General features: G+C 46.6%; 1 protein-coding gene across 1 annotated transcript in view; it reads left to right on the plus strand.

The window, feature by feature from the left end:
* Msh2 (mutS homolog 2) overlaps positions 1 to 4,964 on the plus strand; it is a 56,925-nt gene extending 51,961 nt beyond the window's left edge. Inside the window, exons 15-16 of the mRNA XM_041631085.1 lie at positions 519 to 694; positions 4,572 to 4,964. Coding sequence (XP_041487019.1) covers positions 519 to 694; positions 4,572 to 4,739 — 344 coding nt within the window. The 3' untranslated portion in view covers positions 4,740 to 4,964. The remainder of the gene's footprint in view (positions 1 to 518; positions 695 to 4,571) is intronic.
* Positions 4,965 to 16,719: the final 11,755 nt, after the last annotated feature.

Genomic DNA, 16,719 nt, shown 5'->3' on the forward strand with positions numbered 1-16,719 from the left:
TGTGTTTGCATTATTGATATTTGTTAGAGAAGACAGTATTTGTAGTAGATGTAGCATTCAGCACGAAACTCTGGTTCTGCTTTTGTTATCTGTGTGCTGTGCACTACAGAAGTGGCTTCAGAAAGAGAAGTAAGTTCACCCTTGTTTTGGGTGTGCTAGCAGATCTTGTTTACGTCCAACTGAGCAGTCCGGCTTTAGGTAGTGTGTGAGATAAATAAGTAGACCTAGTTTTTTCAAACAAACAGTTGGTGCATAATTGAGGCGCTTCAGCTTTGTAGTGGTAGCCTCACTTGTCCTTAGTGCAGCCGCACAGCCTCCGAGCTTGCTGTTCCTCAGGTCGAGTGCGCTCAGCGCCAGAGAGTGAGGATGTGAGTCACATCATTGAAAGTTTCCTCAGAGTGTCCTGAACCGCTTGGCTATTGCATTTAAAATAATCTGAAATACATTTTCTAACAGAACAATAAAAAGGACACTCCATTAGCATAACTGCTGTATCTTCCCACCCTGATTTCCTGTAGGTGTCTGTGATCAGAGTTTTGGGATTCATGTGGCTGAGCTTGCTGATTTCCCGCGGCATGTAATAGAGTGCGCCAGACAGAAAGCTCTCGAGCTTGAGGAGTTTCAGAACATTGGAACCTCACAGGGACGCGATGAGATGGAGCCAGCCGCCAAGAGACGGTGCCTGGACAGAGAGGTTGGTCATCTGGGCTTTAGTCATTGCGCTTCTGTTGTAGATAACGGGACCACAGTGAGCTGGGCTTTCCCCCAATGGGATTTCAGTTCTTGCTCTTTGATCCATCTTAACTGACTCTCATTTCTCAGCATAACCAAAAATATCCCAAGTTGGTTGTTGTTTGGGTCGTTTTGGTTTTTGACATAGGGTCTCACCATATAGCTGGAATTCCCCGTTTAGACTGGGCTGACCCAGAACTCACAAAGATCCACCTGCCTCTGCCTCCAGAGCGCTGGGATTAAACATGCGAACAACCATATCTGTCTCCCAGCTTTTCTCTTTATTTTCTGTGCCATCTTCCTTTGTATGGATGGACGTACAGGAGCTGGAGAAGGAGTCTCTGGAGCCAGCCCCTGTCACTGCACTTCCCCCAGCCCCTGTCACCCCACACTGCTCCCCCAGCCCCTGTCACCGCACACTGCCCCCAGCCCCTGTCACCCCACACTGCCCCCAGCCCCTGTCACCCCACACTGCCCCCAGCCCCTGTCACCGCACACTGCCCCCAGCCCCTGTCACCCCATACTGCTCCCCCAGCCCCTGTCACCCCACACTGCCCCCAGCCCCTGTCACCCCACACTGCCCCCAGCCCGTCACTGCACACTGTCCCAGCCCCTGTCTCCCACACTGCCCCCCCTAGCTCCTGTCTCCCACACTGCCCCCCCAGCTCCTGTCACCCCACACTGCCCCCCCAGCCCCTGTCACCTCACACTGCCCCCAGCCCCTGTCACCCCACGCTGCCCCCAGCCCCTGTCACCGCACATTGTCCCAGCCCCTGTCATCCCACACTGCTCCCCCAGCCCCTGTCACCACACACTGCTCCCCCAACCCCTATCACCCCACACTGGCCCCAGCCCCTGTCACCGCACACTGCCCCCAGCCCATCACCCCACACTGCTCCCCCAGCCCGTCACCCCACACTGCTCCCCCAGCCCCTGTCACCGCACACTGCCCCCAGCCCATCACCCCACACTGCTCCCCCAGCCCGTCACCCCACACTGCTCCCCCAGCCCGTCACCCCACACTGCCCCCAGCCCCTGTCACCGCACACTGCTCCCCCAGCTCCTGTCACCCCACGCTGCCCCCAGCCCCCGTCACCCCACACTGTCCCAGCCCCTGTCCCCCCACACTGCTCCCCCAGCCCGTCACCCCACACTGCTCCCCCAGCCCCTGTCACCCCACACTGCTCCCCCAGCCCGTCACCCCACACTGCTCCCCCAGCCCCTGTCACCCCACACTGCTCCCCCAGCCCCTGTCACCCCACACTGCTCCCCCAGCCCCTGTCACCCCACACTGCCTCCCCAGCTCTTGTCACCCCACACTGCTCCCAGCCCCTGTCCCCCCACACTGCTCCCCCAGCCCGTCACCCCACACTGCTCCCCCAGCCCCTGTCACCCCATACTGCTCCCCCAGCCCCTGTCACCCCACACTGCTCCCCCAGCCCCTGTCACCCCACACTGCCTCCCCAGCTCTTGTCACCCCACACTGCCCCCAGCCCCTGTCACCCCACACTGCTCCCCCAGCCCCTGTCACTACACACTGCTCCCCCAGCCCCTGTCACCCCGCTCCCCAGTATCATTTAAAGTACTAGATTTGATTGTAGAAATAAGGAATATAAAGAATTTAAATATATGTTAGTCTAGATTAAGTTTTACAGCCATAGATGTCCAGCTAAACTGAATAAGTAAAACAACAGAAACCGTTCCTGCCCTTCATTTCGTTTAGAATATATTTAAGCAAGTAAGAGAAGTGGCTGTGTCTCCGACTTATTGAGGAGCCGTTTGTGGGCAGAATGTTTGTTCCCAGAGTGGCTCTTGGTTGAGCCTTCTGAGTTGGTGGTCAGATTCAGATGCTCACGCAGTGCTGCCGCAGATGTCTGACTTGGCGTGTCTTTAGTTTTACCCAGCGCATTTTTTTAGGGGTAGATGGTTGCTATAACAAAAAGGACAGCCATAACTTGCTCATAATTTTAGATGTGGAAAGCTGCCACCCTGAGCATGGAGTGGTTTTGAATCCTCCTTCTCCTTGATGTATCAAACTCAGAGATTCTGGTGGTTGGAACCAGGCAGTCTGCTCCGTGTAATTCCTGGTTTCCAAGAAAACCGAAACCATGTACCTCTGTTAATAAGATATGCTTTGAAAAGTTTTAAAGCTAAAGGAGACAACATTCTTACTGCTGTTAGTATAGGGTTTGTCTTTGTGTTTTAGAAAGTACGTGCAGGAGTTTGAATTCCCCTGGGGCGGGGGGTGGGCGGTGGTAGGAGGACAGAGAGAGATTGTGTGTGCCCTGGTGCACATGTGCAGGTCAGGGGACAGCTGACAGGGTTGGCTCTCAGCTTCTACCACGTAAGTCCCAGAGATCTAAAAACTCAGGTGGCCAGGCTTGCCTTTGCCCTCTGTGTCATCTTGCCAGCTCTGTCTACGTGATTTTTAGTGGAAAAGTGTTTCTTTCTTACTAGTTAGACCTCTGCCGCTTACCTATCGATGCCTGCTGGTGCCTGTCTGATAAAGGCCACTGTGTGCCACCCCAGTAAATGACACAGTGCCTCGCCTGCCTTCAGACCTGCTGTCAGTCACGTGGCTCCTCAGGGCAGATGTCTGAAGTTGGTAATAGCCGTGTTTTAGAGATGGAGAGTGTGACTCAAGGAGCTTGCCCTCTAAGTAACAACCACGTCCTTTGTCCAACACCAAGCAGTAAATAGAAATGGAAACATCCTGTGTACACACATGTGTGCACGTGTGCGTGGAAGAGAGAATTTCAGGTTTATACTAAAGTGTGCCTTAGAATCCTTAAATTCTTTTTCCCTGAGATTAAATTCCATGTCAGTTAAAGCAGAGGACTTGAAGAACTACTAAATCTCAATTCCTTATCATCTGAGAATAAAATATAAATATCACTAGGCCTTTAATCCCAGCATTCAGGAGGCAGAGGTGGGCGAATCTTTGCGAGGTCAAGGCCAGCCTGGTCTTCACAGCAAGTTCCAGGACTTCCAGGGCTACACAGAGAAACCCTGTTTTGAAAAACAAAAAACAAAACAAAAATCAAAAAGTAGAAATGTCTTACTAATGACTTGCTCTGGAGACATTCATAGCAGCCAAGGGTTTTGTGAGTCTAAGAATTGCTTGCCCACTTAATATGATAAAAATGTTTGCTAAACATTGAGTAGCTCATTTAGATCAAAGTTAAAGAGTTCATTGTTCTGGCTGGCTGGAGGAAGAGGGCTGGCTGCTTTTCCAGAGGCCCCAGTTCGGTTCGCAGCACTCACATGGGTCATGATCTATAACCCAACACCATCTTCTGGTCTCTAAGGGCACTCATGGACATATGTCATACAGACACATGAATAAGAAGAAAGTTCATTGCTGCTGAAAGCGACTTTATTTATTTATTTATTTATTTTTAAATATTTATTTATTTGTTATGTATACAATATTCTGTCTGTGTGTATGCCTGCAGGCCAGAAGAGGGCACCAGACCCCATTACAGATGGTTGTGAGCCACCATGTGGTTGCTGGGAATTGAACTCAGGACCTTTGGAAGAGCAGGCAATGCTCTTAACCTCTGAGCCATCTCTCCAGCCCCTATTTATTTATTTTTAAATATTTATTTATTTATTTATTATATTATGTGTATAGCATTCCTTCCACGTGTGCCTGCAAGCCAGAAGGGGGCACCAGGTCTCATTATAGATGGCTGTAAGCCACCATGTGGTTGCTGGGAATTGAACTCAGGACCTCTGGAAGAGCAGTCAGTGCTCTTAACCTCTGAGCCATCTCTCCAGCCCCTGAAAGCGACTTTAAACAGACGTTTTAATGATGGCGGGACATGGGTGTTTTTCAGCAAGGTGAGAAGATTATTGTGGAGTTCCTGTCCAAGGTGAAGCAAGTGCCCTTTACTGACATGTCGGAGGAGAGCATCATGCTGAAGCTGAAGCAGCTGAAAGCCGAGGTGGTTGCAAAGAATAATAGCTTCGTGAATGAAATCATTTCACGGATAAAGGTCACATGAGAAAGCGCCAGTGGCATGGAGAGGGCAAGGATGAGCTCGCCGTGTGTTGCTCTGCCGTGCTCACCCTCGGGACTGGGAGAGCGGTGTACCCAAGTTTTTAATGATACTTTACCTGAAAACGTCTTAAAATATTCTCAAGTTGAGATCTGTAACTGGGTCTAAAGGGCATGGGCAACTTTAAGCAATATGGCGAATTTTATAAATAAAGTCATATAGTTTGTAGAATTGGTGGTGCCTTGTGTTTCTTTGCAATATGACTTGTATACATTTACTCCACTGATACTACCTATAGGCTTTGTACAAAAACATCTCAAAAAAAGGCCACGAATATCTGCACACATACATAATAATTAAAAAAAAATTAAGCCAGGCTGTGGTGGTGCACACCTTTAATCCCAGCACTCTGGGAGTTTGAGCCAGCCTGGTCTACACAGCGAGTCCCAGGACAGCCAGGGCTACACAGAGAAACCTTGTCTTGAAAAAAAATAATAATAATAATTTTAAGCCTAGCATGGTGGTGCCACACCTTTAATTCCAGTATGTGGGAGGGGGAGGGGCAGAAGGCTCTCTAGAATTGGAGGCTAGCCTGGTCTGCATAATGAAACCCTGCCTCAGAAAATCCCTATATAACTGATTGACAACAAAATAGGCAAGAGACCTGCATAACTGTCTTTCCCGAGAAATGATAATGGATGATAAGCCAGTGAGAAGGGACAGAGCTGAGACATAGAGTAAAAACCACCCAAATCGTCTGGACAGTCTGTGGGGCCACTGGCAGTGGGACCAGGATTTATCCCCTAGTCCTTGAACTGGCGTCTTGGAGCACAATCTCTTTGAAGGGACACCTTGCTCAGCCTAGATATGGGAGGAGGGCCTTGGTCCTGCCTCAAAGTGAAGGGTCAGACTTCGTTGACTCCTATGGGAATCCTTACCCTTTCTGAGGAGTAGGATGGGTAGGTAGGTGGGGAGGGGGGAAGGTGGAGGAAGCGGGAGGAGGGGAGGGAGTGGGAAGGGGATAGCTATATAAAATGAGACAAGATTGTATTATTAAAAATTCTTAATTGAAAAATAAAAACATGACCCACTTGACTATGAGTTGGGATGGTTAGAGTCAGGTGAGTATTGGCAAGGGCATGGGGAGACGGAACTCTTGTACACCTGTGGGAGTGGAAAAGCTCTAGTCTGGTAGGTCCCCCAAGCAGTAAAAAGCTGGTTCCTGTCCTGGGTGTCTAAGAGAAAGAAAAACATCACAACAAAAATTGGCACAGAAGCATCAAGATTTTCATTTCTCATTGTAACCAAAAGTGGAAGCCGTCCCAGTGTCCTGGCAGTGGGTGAGTGTGTCAATAAAATGTGGTCTGGCTATTTGATGTTACTCTGTGTTAAGAGAAACAGTGATACATGGATAAGATTGGGCGAGTCCTAAAAATGCCGAGTGCGAAGCCAGTCACGGGTTCACACTTGGCCTGTTTGTTCATTGAGTCACCTGCCAGAAATAACTTGATAAGCAGTGGTCTGGGGCTGAGGTTTGGGCTCAGCATTTGTGAGGTGCAAGTTTAGGCCTGGGTGTACACACTTGTGAACACACTGGAACCACTGGGTTGTAGACATGAAATGGGTAATCATGGTATCTGAGCACTATGAATAAAGGTCACTTCGCCCAAAAGACAAGGTAAGTAGATGGCTGTAAACATAGAAAGATTTTCAGCTGGTCATGGTGGCACATGGGGACAGGCAAGTGGATCTGAGTTCACAGCCCGTCCTACATAGTGAGGCCAGAGCTACGAGATCAGACTCCCTCCCTCAGTGTTATAATTACCAGACACAATTCCATGCCAAGTTAACTCCTGCATCCTCCTCCAGACATGACTAGTTCCAAGTGGCAGTGCCCACTGTTGGTCAGGATATGAGGGGGCACTGTTGATGGGCATAAGCTTTGTAAAATGCAAATCATGCCCCAGCTTTCTCTCTAAAACGTCCTGTTCCCGGGAGACATTAGAATGTGCTACCTGAAAGAGGGTGATTAGCTACAGCCCACAAAGGAGCAACCACAGACCTTGAAACAGGAAAGAGTACTTGCCCTGACTTAAATGCAATGTATTCATTATCATTTGTTTATTTTGTGTGTGTGGTGTTTGTACTGCATGGATGTCTGTATCACTTCATGCCTGGTGCTCACGGAGTCCTGACAAGGGTGTTGGAGCCTCTGACTCAAGCTCTAGACAGGAACCACTGCGTGGGTGGGAACTGGGTCCTCTGGAAGAGCAAATGCTTCTAACCATTGCACCATCCTCTCTAGACCAGTGTCGAATGCCTGAGGGAAGTGCGGAAGGGTGCCCACTGCAGGGTACGACGAAAGAAACAAACGGTCAAGTGAGCCCCGAGAGCCACGCTGGCAGAGTGGGCCTTTCCCCAGGGCGTCTGGAGAGAGCGTTCCCTCAAGTGTGACTTCGCAGGTCTTTTTTCATCACTGTTCAGTCGTGCAGTTTTGTTTCAGACATGTAAACTTTAGTGTGAAGATAAATTGAAAATGAAGCCTAACCTTTAAAATAGTTTACTGTGCTCTTTTTCTTCATCGTTGACGGATACTGGCTTTTCCTTTTTTGAATACCAAAAGCTCGGGAAGAAGGCCAACTTGGACAAAATACGTGTATGGCTTGTATTTTGAGACGGGAGCTTCCAGGCTGGCCTGGAACTCTAGATCTCCCTGCCTCAACCTCCCGAGTATTACGCCATGACCAAATGTAGGGCTTGTTTTGTTTGGTTTTTACAACAGTCTCACTACAGTAACCCTGGCTGTCCTTGAACTCATAGAGATCCATCCACCTCTTGAATGCTGGGATTAAAGGCATGCGCCACCATGCCTGGCTCAGCCAGAAATTTTTACATAATTCGAAAAGCAATTTTTAAACTGAGCTGAAATATTTTCATCCCTTGGATGGCTGCGAAAGGGTGTTTTTAGATTGCTGTACGGAAGCATGTTGAAAATGGAAATCAGCTATGATGGTTTTAGTTGTTAGGACTACAAGAGACGGAGGAGCTGGTACTGAGTCCAAGAAAACATTTAGTCTGTCAAGCTCTAACAGCCAGGCTCCTTCCATTTATCTAAAAGAAGCTTCGTTTTTAGTTTTAAGATATTTTTGAAAAATGATTAGGATGCCAGGGACTGGGGCTGGACTCCTACACATGCTAACAAAACAACCTGGCCTTTGCTTAGAGGTCCCTTCCTTTTGGGACCTAAAACAACCCGAGTTCTCACCTGTCAAAGACTGCATTGCGCTGGAGAGATGGCTCAGTGATTAAGAGTGCTGGCTGCTCTTCCAGAGGATCTGAGTTCGACTCCCCGCACCCACATGGAGGCTCACCACTGCCAGTAATTCCAGTTCTAGGAGTTCCCAGGCCTCTGGCCTCCTAGGGTACTGCACTCATATCTGCATACTCTCACAGATAACGCACACATGCACAATTAAAAAGAATCATAAAAGTAAATCTGTATTTTAAAAAGGTAATTCATATACATCTTTAGCTGTAATTTAGTGAGTTACCCCCACACAGCTGAAATATTAACCAGAAGAAAGCAAATTTATTAATGTCTAAGATTACAAACCCAATGTTAGTTAGCTGGAAATCTGTTAGCATATAACCATGTCTCAGAGAAAACACAGTAAAATTCCTTCCTAAGAGCTGGGTGGTGGTGGCACACTCCTTTAATCCCAGCGTTTAGGAGGCAGAGGCAGGTGGATCTCTGACTTTGAGGCCAGCTTGGTCTACAAAGCGAGTTCCAGGACCACCACGGCTACACAGAGAAACCCTGTCTCAAATGCCCCACCAAATCCATCTAAGATGTAATTTATGTAATTTTGTAATTGATTATACTTTTCCTCAAAAAAATTTTTTTGGGGGATTAAATATAATGAAATGGATTGTGGAAGGTGGTGTGTGTGTGTGTGTGTGTGTGTGTGTGTGTATTTAGATACATTAAGTTGCCAGCTGTACCAACTTAGCTGGCGGGGTGACAAGGGTAGGTATATTTAAAGAATAACTTGTTCCCCTCCAAGTCTCCGTGTTCCACATACTAAGCACATCCTGTGATACTTCTTGAGTATTAAATACATCTTCTATCCTTGGTCTTTCTGCATTTAGCTCTTTTGGGGAAGTGTGTTTTTACCCTTAGCATATGGTAGGAGCTGCTGATTCAGTATTGAATGGATCTGGAAGCTTGTTAGTTACATTCTGTTGATTAAAATGGTGTGCAGAATAGTCAGGAAAAGCCTGTCCCTGGTCTGAAATAAACATTGTTAATTAGCTGTGGAGAACAAATGAGTAAAGAGACTTTTCACACAGATTCTGTATGTTTGGGTTAAGGGAGGGGGTGTGTGTGGTCAGGCAAGAGAACGGAAATGCCCAGAATGGCAGAGCCTTAGCGTGAAGCTGGCGTGCAGCCCAGCCTGAAAGAGCAGCTCCTACCCGATGCCCCTTCTCTGTGTCCGACAGAGCTTCTATTGCTCCGCTTTAGAACGTATACCTAGGCTGTCACCACCTGTGATCCCAGTATTGAGAAGGACCCTGAGTTTGAGGCCAGTCTGGACTTGTATAGGAAGATTAGGCTAGCCTGGATTATATAGGAAGATTGAGGCCAGCCTTAATTTATATAGGAAGATTAGGCTAGCCTGGATTATATAGGAAGATTGAGGTCAGCCTGGATTTATATAGGAAGATTAGGCTAGCCTGGTTTATATAGGAAGATTGAGGCCAGACTGGGTTTATATAGGAAGTTTGAGGCCAACCTGTGCTTATACAGGAAGTTTGAGGCCTGTTGAAGACCAGCTTTGACAAAACTCACGTGCTCCAGGGTAGGAGCATGTGGATTAGAATTATTAAGCAAAAGGAACAGAGATATAAGAGAAATAAGAGACAGAAACACAGAACAACGTCAAGAGGGACAATGACTACTGAATCCGCCTTGTTTATTTTCCACACGCTCCATACTTCACTCCAAAAGAGGAAGAGGCGGGGAGGCAACATGCTTCGTTAACATGATGAAAGGAATAGACTTGGATTCTCCGACCTTTGGTCCAGGTGGATGGATCGGTCTCTAACACCCAAAATACCAATTAATCACACCCCAGGTCAGAACCTCTCCTTTGTGGCCACACCTGCTGTCAACAACTTTGAGAGAGCAAAAATAAGCCCAAACTCTCCTCTAGTCAAGATGGAACAGGCTCACTCACACACCTGTGGGCCCTCACAGAGGTCAGCCAGAGCTACATGATGAGACTGTCTCAAAAGACTAAAACTAGCCGGGCGGTGCTGGCACACGCTTTTAATCCCACCACTCGGAAGGCAGAGGCAGGCGGATCTCTGTGGGTTCAAGGCCAGCCTGGTCTACAGAGCGAGTTTCAGGACAGGCTCCAAAGCTACAGAGACACCCTCCGAAAGCCTCTCATCATGCACAGCCCATAAAGAATGTAGAGGTGGTAGTTCCTTTTACACAGCCACTGTGGCGAGTCCATCTTCCTGTTTGCTCAGGAGGGAAGTAGCCCTGCCTTGCACTGGCCACAGCATTTCCTTTCATCCCTATGGTTTACGACAATGTTCAGAACATGATCAGATTCCAGTCAGCACGGTTTTACTTTAGGATGTGGTTTGACCAGCCTGAAGTGCCCCTCTGCACATAAACAGCCATGTGGGACAGTCAGGAGAGGGAGAGAGAGCCTTATGATGGTGGTGGAATGTTGCCTAGCTTCATATGGACGGTCCTAACTTATTTTCTTGAGCCCAGACTGGCCTCTAACTTGAGACCCCTTCTGCTTCAGTTTCCCTAGTTCTGGGATTATAGGTGTGAAGCATGCCTTTCCCTACCCAACTCTCTCATTGTCTAGACTCGGTTACCAGGACACTATGTTCTAGTCCTTGATTCATCTTGATGATGCAAAGAAAGAAAGAAAAGAAAGAAAGAAAGAAAGACAAAAATTCCCTTAAGTGGTTAAATTCAGAAGGAAAAAAAACTATCTGTAAATAGTTCTGATTCTAAAGAGGATCACAGTAACAGATTTGATTGTCCAGAATCTACTGGTAAATGCAGCCCTAATAAAATTTACAAATTATCTTGGATGGAGGTGTATCTATAGCCCAACTGAGAATAATTAAATTTAAGACAGTTTAACTTTTCAGTTAAGTCACGGCCCTTCAGGTTTAAAATATACCGCCAGGACCCTTTTATTCATTCATTAATATTGACCTAGAGCTTCATGTAGCTCAGGCTAGCCTCAAACTTGGTGTGTAACTGAGGATTGATAGGTTTTGAATTCCCTGTTTCCACTGCCACTAATGTAACAAGCCGATTAAACCAAACTAATGCACCCAGGCTTAACGAACAGAGCAAAGCACTCCTCGGTGACCCTCAGGAGTGCAGGAGGAATCACATGGCAAATATGGCATCTTATAAAGCCTCTAGGTGTGGTCTTGAGTAGCCCCAAGGAGGGACTGACTTTTGGCAGGTTTTCTCAGGGGTAGAGTTTGAGGAGGGCAGCTCCATGGGAGATGCTGCTTGGGGTGCTGAGGGTGGGGTCTTGATGTGGGATGCTGTAAATATGTTTTATTACCATTGGTTAATAAAGAAGCTCCTTTGGCCTATGGCAGGGCAGAATATAGCAGAGATAGAGGAGAAAAGAAAATGGAGCCAGAGAGACACCATGTAGCTGCAGAAGGAGAAAGACCCAGAACCAGTAAAGCACAGAGAATAATAGAAATGGGTTAATTTTTTTTTTTTTTGGTTTTTCGAGACAGGGTTTCTCTGCGGTTTTGGAGCCTGTCCTGGAACTAGCTCTTGTAGACCAGGCTGGTCTCGAACTCACAGAGATCCGCCTGCCTCTGCCTCCCGAGTGCTGGGATTAAAGGCGTGCGCCACCACCGCCCGGCTTAAGATATAAGAGATATCTATGTAGAAATATAGTTTCTGTGTTATTATTCAGATCTGGGTGGCCAGAAAATGAAGGCACCGTCTCTGCTTACAGGGTCTGGTATGGGGTTCTGAGCTGGAGGGTCCAAACATCCCAAAGCTTTTAGGTATATATGAATGTCAGTAGGGCTTCCACCTAAACAAGGATGACCTTGAACTTTTTTCTGCCTCTACCTTCCAAGCAATGGGGTTATAGGGTGATGCCACCATGCCCAGCTTATGTGGTGTTGGGGACTGCACATTTTATGTGTGCTGGGCAAGAACTCTACAACTGAGCAATACGGCCAGCCTCTATTTTTTACATAATGGTTAGGTTTAGGTTTTAATATTTATTATCAAGCATACTGGGATGTTTTATTGCAGAACATTGTCTAGCTCAGTCATATTTATCAAGAAAATGACTCTCCATGCTGAGTCCTTAATGTCATAACATGGATTCACAATTTGTAGAAACTGTTCATAGTAAATACTTCCTGAGGGTCTGAGAAGGACTCTAGCTGTATAGGGGGTTCCTCTAAAGACTCCTTAAGCAATAGTCTTAGTTACTATTGTCATGACAAGACACCATGACCAAGGCAACTTATAAAATAAAATGCTTAATTTGGGGACTCACAGTTCCTGAGGATCAGAGTTCATGACTATCATGATGGGAAGCTTGGCAGCAGGCAGGCGGGCATGGTGCTGAGCAGTAGCTGAGAGTACATTTTTTTTTTTTAGACAGAGTCTTAGTATGTAGTTCTAGGACTCAACTATGTAGACTAGCCTGGCCTCATACTCAGAGATCCACCTGCCTCTGCCTCTTGAGTGCTAGAATTAAAGGTTTGCACCACCATACTCAGCTGAGAGCTCACATCTTGATCTACACGCATGAGGCAGAAAGAGCTAGCTAGGTGTGAATGGTGTGGAATTTTGAATGACACACTTCCTCCAACAAGGCCACACCTTCTAATCCTTCCCAAACACTTCTGTGCCTATGTGGGCCATTCTCATTCAAACCAGCACATTCAATCCCCTGGTCCCCATAGGCTTGTGGCTATATCATAATACAATATACATCTAGTCCAATTTCAAAACTCCCTAGTCTTCCACAGTCTTTTTAAAAAATGTTTATTTATTTATTATGCATGCAGTATTCTGTGTTTATGCCTGCATGCCAGAAGAGGGCACCAGACCCCATTACAGATGGTTGTGAGCCACCATGTGGTTGCTAGGAATTGAACTCAGAACCTTTGGAAGAGCAGACAATGCTCTTAACCTCTGAGCCATCTCTCCAGCCTCGTCTTCCACAGTCTTAACACAGTTTAAGAAGTCTAAAGTCTCTTCTGAGACCCAAGGCAATCTCTTAATTGTAACCCTCTGTCAAATCCAAGAAGCAAGTTACATACTTCTAACATGCAGTGGCACAGAATACATGTTACCATTCCAAGCAGGAGGAATAGAGGCATGGTAAAGAAATACTGGACTGAAGCAAGCACCAAACCTAGCAGGGGTGTCCAGCGCAACTCAGGCTTCACTTTCACAGATTCATGTGTAGTGATATTTCATTTGTATTTTAATAAATAAAGTTTGCCTGAAGATCAGAATGCAAAGCAGCCACACTAGTCAGCCATACACGCCGGCAGTGGTGACACACACCTTTAATTCCAGCAGCCACACCAGTTAGCCATAGAAGCCAGGAGGTGGTGGTGGTGCACATCTTTAATCCCAGCACTAGGGAGGAATATAAGGTGGGATGAATCAGGAACTCGCTCCTTTTCAGTCTGAAGATTTCACAGAGGTTAGAACTCTAGTGACTTGGCTGCTTTGCTTCTCTGATCTTCATGCTGAACCCCAATATCTGTCTCTGGGTTTTTATTATTTGTGCTACTTTAGCGAAATGATCTCTCAGAGCCTCCATGTAGGGACTCTCTTGCCACATGCCTGGCCTTAGTGACTCCCCTTAGCCATAGAGGACGATTCCACAGCCCCCTTTACTTGTGCATCCTATATGACTCTAAAGCTAGGACCTCATGGCTCATGTTGCCAAATTTGGCTGCCTGGTTGGGATGGAGCCTGGCGTCTCCTTGAGTCACATTTGCATAGGTTTTCCATCATTTCCTTAGGCATTTTCTTTTTAGGACTTTGATGCTTATGGGTGGGGTCTTGCCCTGGGGCAACATTTCCATTATTCTATTTCATGGCAGGCCTCTCAACATTAAATTTCCCGGTGCTCCTCAAACTGCACACTTTATTTCTTTTTGCCCCACTTGCTCATTTCCATTATAGACCCGCATAAGCGTGACCACGGATTATTAGGCTGTCTTGAAATCTCCTCCGCCAACAAAATTATTCCAAACCTTTTTAATTTAGCCTCAGGCAGATTCTTAGGACAAGGGCAGAAAGTAGCCACACTCTTTGCTAAAACATCACATGACCAGACATTGTTTCCCTCTGAGACCTCTTGAGCCAGGCCTCCATAGTCCAGACTGTTCTCAGCACTGCTGCCTTTCAAATTCCTATTAGAATGGCCTGTTGGGTTTCGCTTCCTCTCAATCGCTTCTCTAGTCCTAAGTCCCAAAGTTGTCCACGTCCCTCCAAAAAAATATCTCTGCCAGGTCTATCACAGCAATAGCCCAATTCCTGATACCAACTTCAGTCTTAGTTACTTTTCCATTGTTGTGACAAGACATCATGACCAAAACACCTTATATGTGAAAATATTTAATTTGGGGATCTCGGTCCCAGAGGGTTAGAGTTTGTGACCACCATGGCAGCAGGCAGGCATGATATTGAGAGCTCACATCTCAATCCACATGCTTGTAGAATAAAATCCAATTGATTTGAATAATAAAAACTCAGAGTCGGCTATTAGGGGGTGAAAGATAAAGGATCAGAGAAGCAAAGCAGCCAGCTACTAGAGTTCTTACCTCTACCAGTGCTCAGACCATAGGGGTAGTCCTGTCCCTACAAATCCTCAGACAAAATCTCTCTATGAAACCGCAGAGTGTGTTAGTCTCTATGAATCTTTAGACTGCCCTGAGCTCTGTCTCCTTCTGCCTTATATTCCTCTCAGCCCAGCCATATCAACCCTGTCTCTGCCTCCCTAGTGCTGGGATTAAAGGCATGTGATCCCAAGTGATGGAATTACCTTTGCGTGAGCTCTGTTTCTCTTTTAGACAGATTCAATCTTGTATAGCCCAGGATGGCTTTGAACTCACAGAGATCTGTCTGCTTTTGTCTCTGAAGTGCTGGGATTAAAGGTGTGCGCCACACCACTGCTTGGCCTCTATGGCTAACTAGTGACTTAGCTTTGCACTCTAATCTTCAGGCAAGCTTTATTTGCATAGCATAAACAAAGTATCACCACACATGCATGAGGCAGAAAGAACTAACTGGGAATTGGCAGCAATTTGAAACCTCAAAGCCAGAAGCATGGACAATGATAGAGAGTGTAATGGTTTAAGTAAAATGTTGCAGGTCCCTGAGTGGTGGCAGGCAGTGGGTCTCAAGACCATGGCAGGCCATGAAGGCAGCTGTGTCCCAGGCAGGAAGCCATGTGGCAGGTGAGAGACTGAGATAGATAGGCACATCATGCAGAGTGAAGTTGGATATTTATTTAGTGGGTTATGGACAGGAAGGAGAGAAGGGAGAAGAGGAGAGAGAGAGAGAGAGAGAGAGAGAGAGAGAGAGAGAGAGAGAAAGGAAGGGACTCAGACTGAAAGCTGAAGATCAGCTTGCCTTGGTAAAGGGGGGGAGAAAGGAAGTGGGCATGGTTTGTCTCTTAAAGGGACAGGACAGATCATTATAGCAAAAATACAAATGTTAGCAGTGTTTGGAGCGAGACAAGGGGTGTCCTCAAATCTTGGGAGGCCATGTATGATCTTCCTCAAGCTTAAGAAAGCTTCAACCAGCCTGGAGGGAGTTGCCCTGGCCTTCTTATAATTATTCTGCTTTGAATATGTGCAACTGATATCTGAGCCACATGAGCCAGGGCACAGCAGCACTAAAGAGATCAGTAGTGGAACCTGTTCTGAAGACTGCCTTGGTCTGCAGTCCCTGCTTGTCTGGGTGACTTTTAAACTTGTCCCCACCCCCTTGGTTTTCTTCCCTCTTCTGTAACTTAAGACTAGATGATTAGGGTTCACAAATGCCATTCTTTCAGGGCTGAGTGAGTAAGTGCCCAAACCTAACAGCAGTTCAGAAATGTAAAACAACACTAGCCAGGTGTGATGGCTGTTCTTGGTTGTCAGCTTGCTTACATCTAGAATAAACTACAATTCAGAATTGGAGGGCACATCTGGGAGAGATATTCTGCCTGGTTTGAGATGGATGAATCCACTCCTAGTCTGAACCTTTGAAGTAGCAAGACACAACTCTGATTCGGATCTTGAGGTGGGAAGACACACCTTTAATCTTGGCCACACCTTCTGCTCGCAGCCTATGGAAGGACATGGAGGAAAGTGTTGCTCCTTACTTGCTGCCCTCGCCTTGCTAGCACACCCATCCCTTCACTGGCATTAGAGCCCATTCCTTTGGGATTCCAGCATCTGCTGAAGACCAGCTGAGACACCCAGCCTCATGGAACTGAGCAACTACTAGGTTCTTGGGCTTTCTGTTCACAGCTAGCTATTGTTGGATTAGTTGGACTGCAGCTTGTAAGTCATTCCAATAAATTCCATATGTATGTACATACATATTCATTTCATAAGGTCTGTGATTCTAGAGCAGCCTGATTAATACATTAGGGTTGAAGTATAGGTTCTGGAATACAGCCTTACATGAGATTTTTAGTTCATTCCCCAGCTTCATAAAATAAAACAAAATAAAAGCCCATTAGCCAAGAAAATGGACCTTCTGTCCTTAGTTTGATACCTGAGAACCACATGGTGAAAGAGAACAGACTCCAGCAAGTATTCGTCTCATTTTCGTGTGTATGTGTACACACACACACACACACACACATTCACACACACACACATTCACACACACACACACATTCACACACACACATTCACACACACACACACACACACACACACA

This window comes from Microtus oregoni, unplaced genomic scaffold, assembly GCF_018167655.1.
Source record: "Microtus oregoni isolate MIOR12 unplaced genomic scaffold, Mior012 000036F_ref0000092, whole genome shotgun sequence".
In the NCBI taxonomy this organism is placed as follows: domain Eukaryota; kingdom Metazoa; phylum Chordata; class Mammalia; order Rodentia; family Cricetidae; genus Microtus; species Microtus oregoni.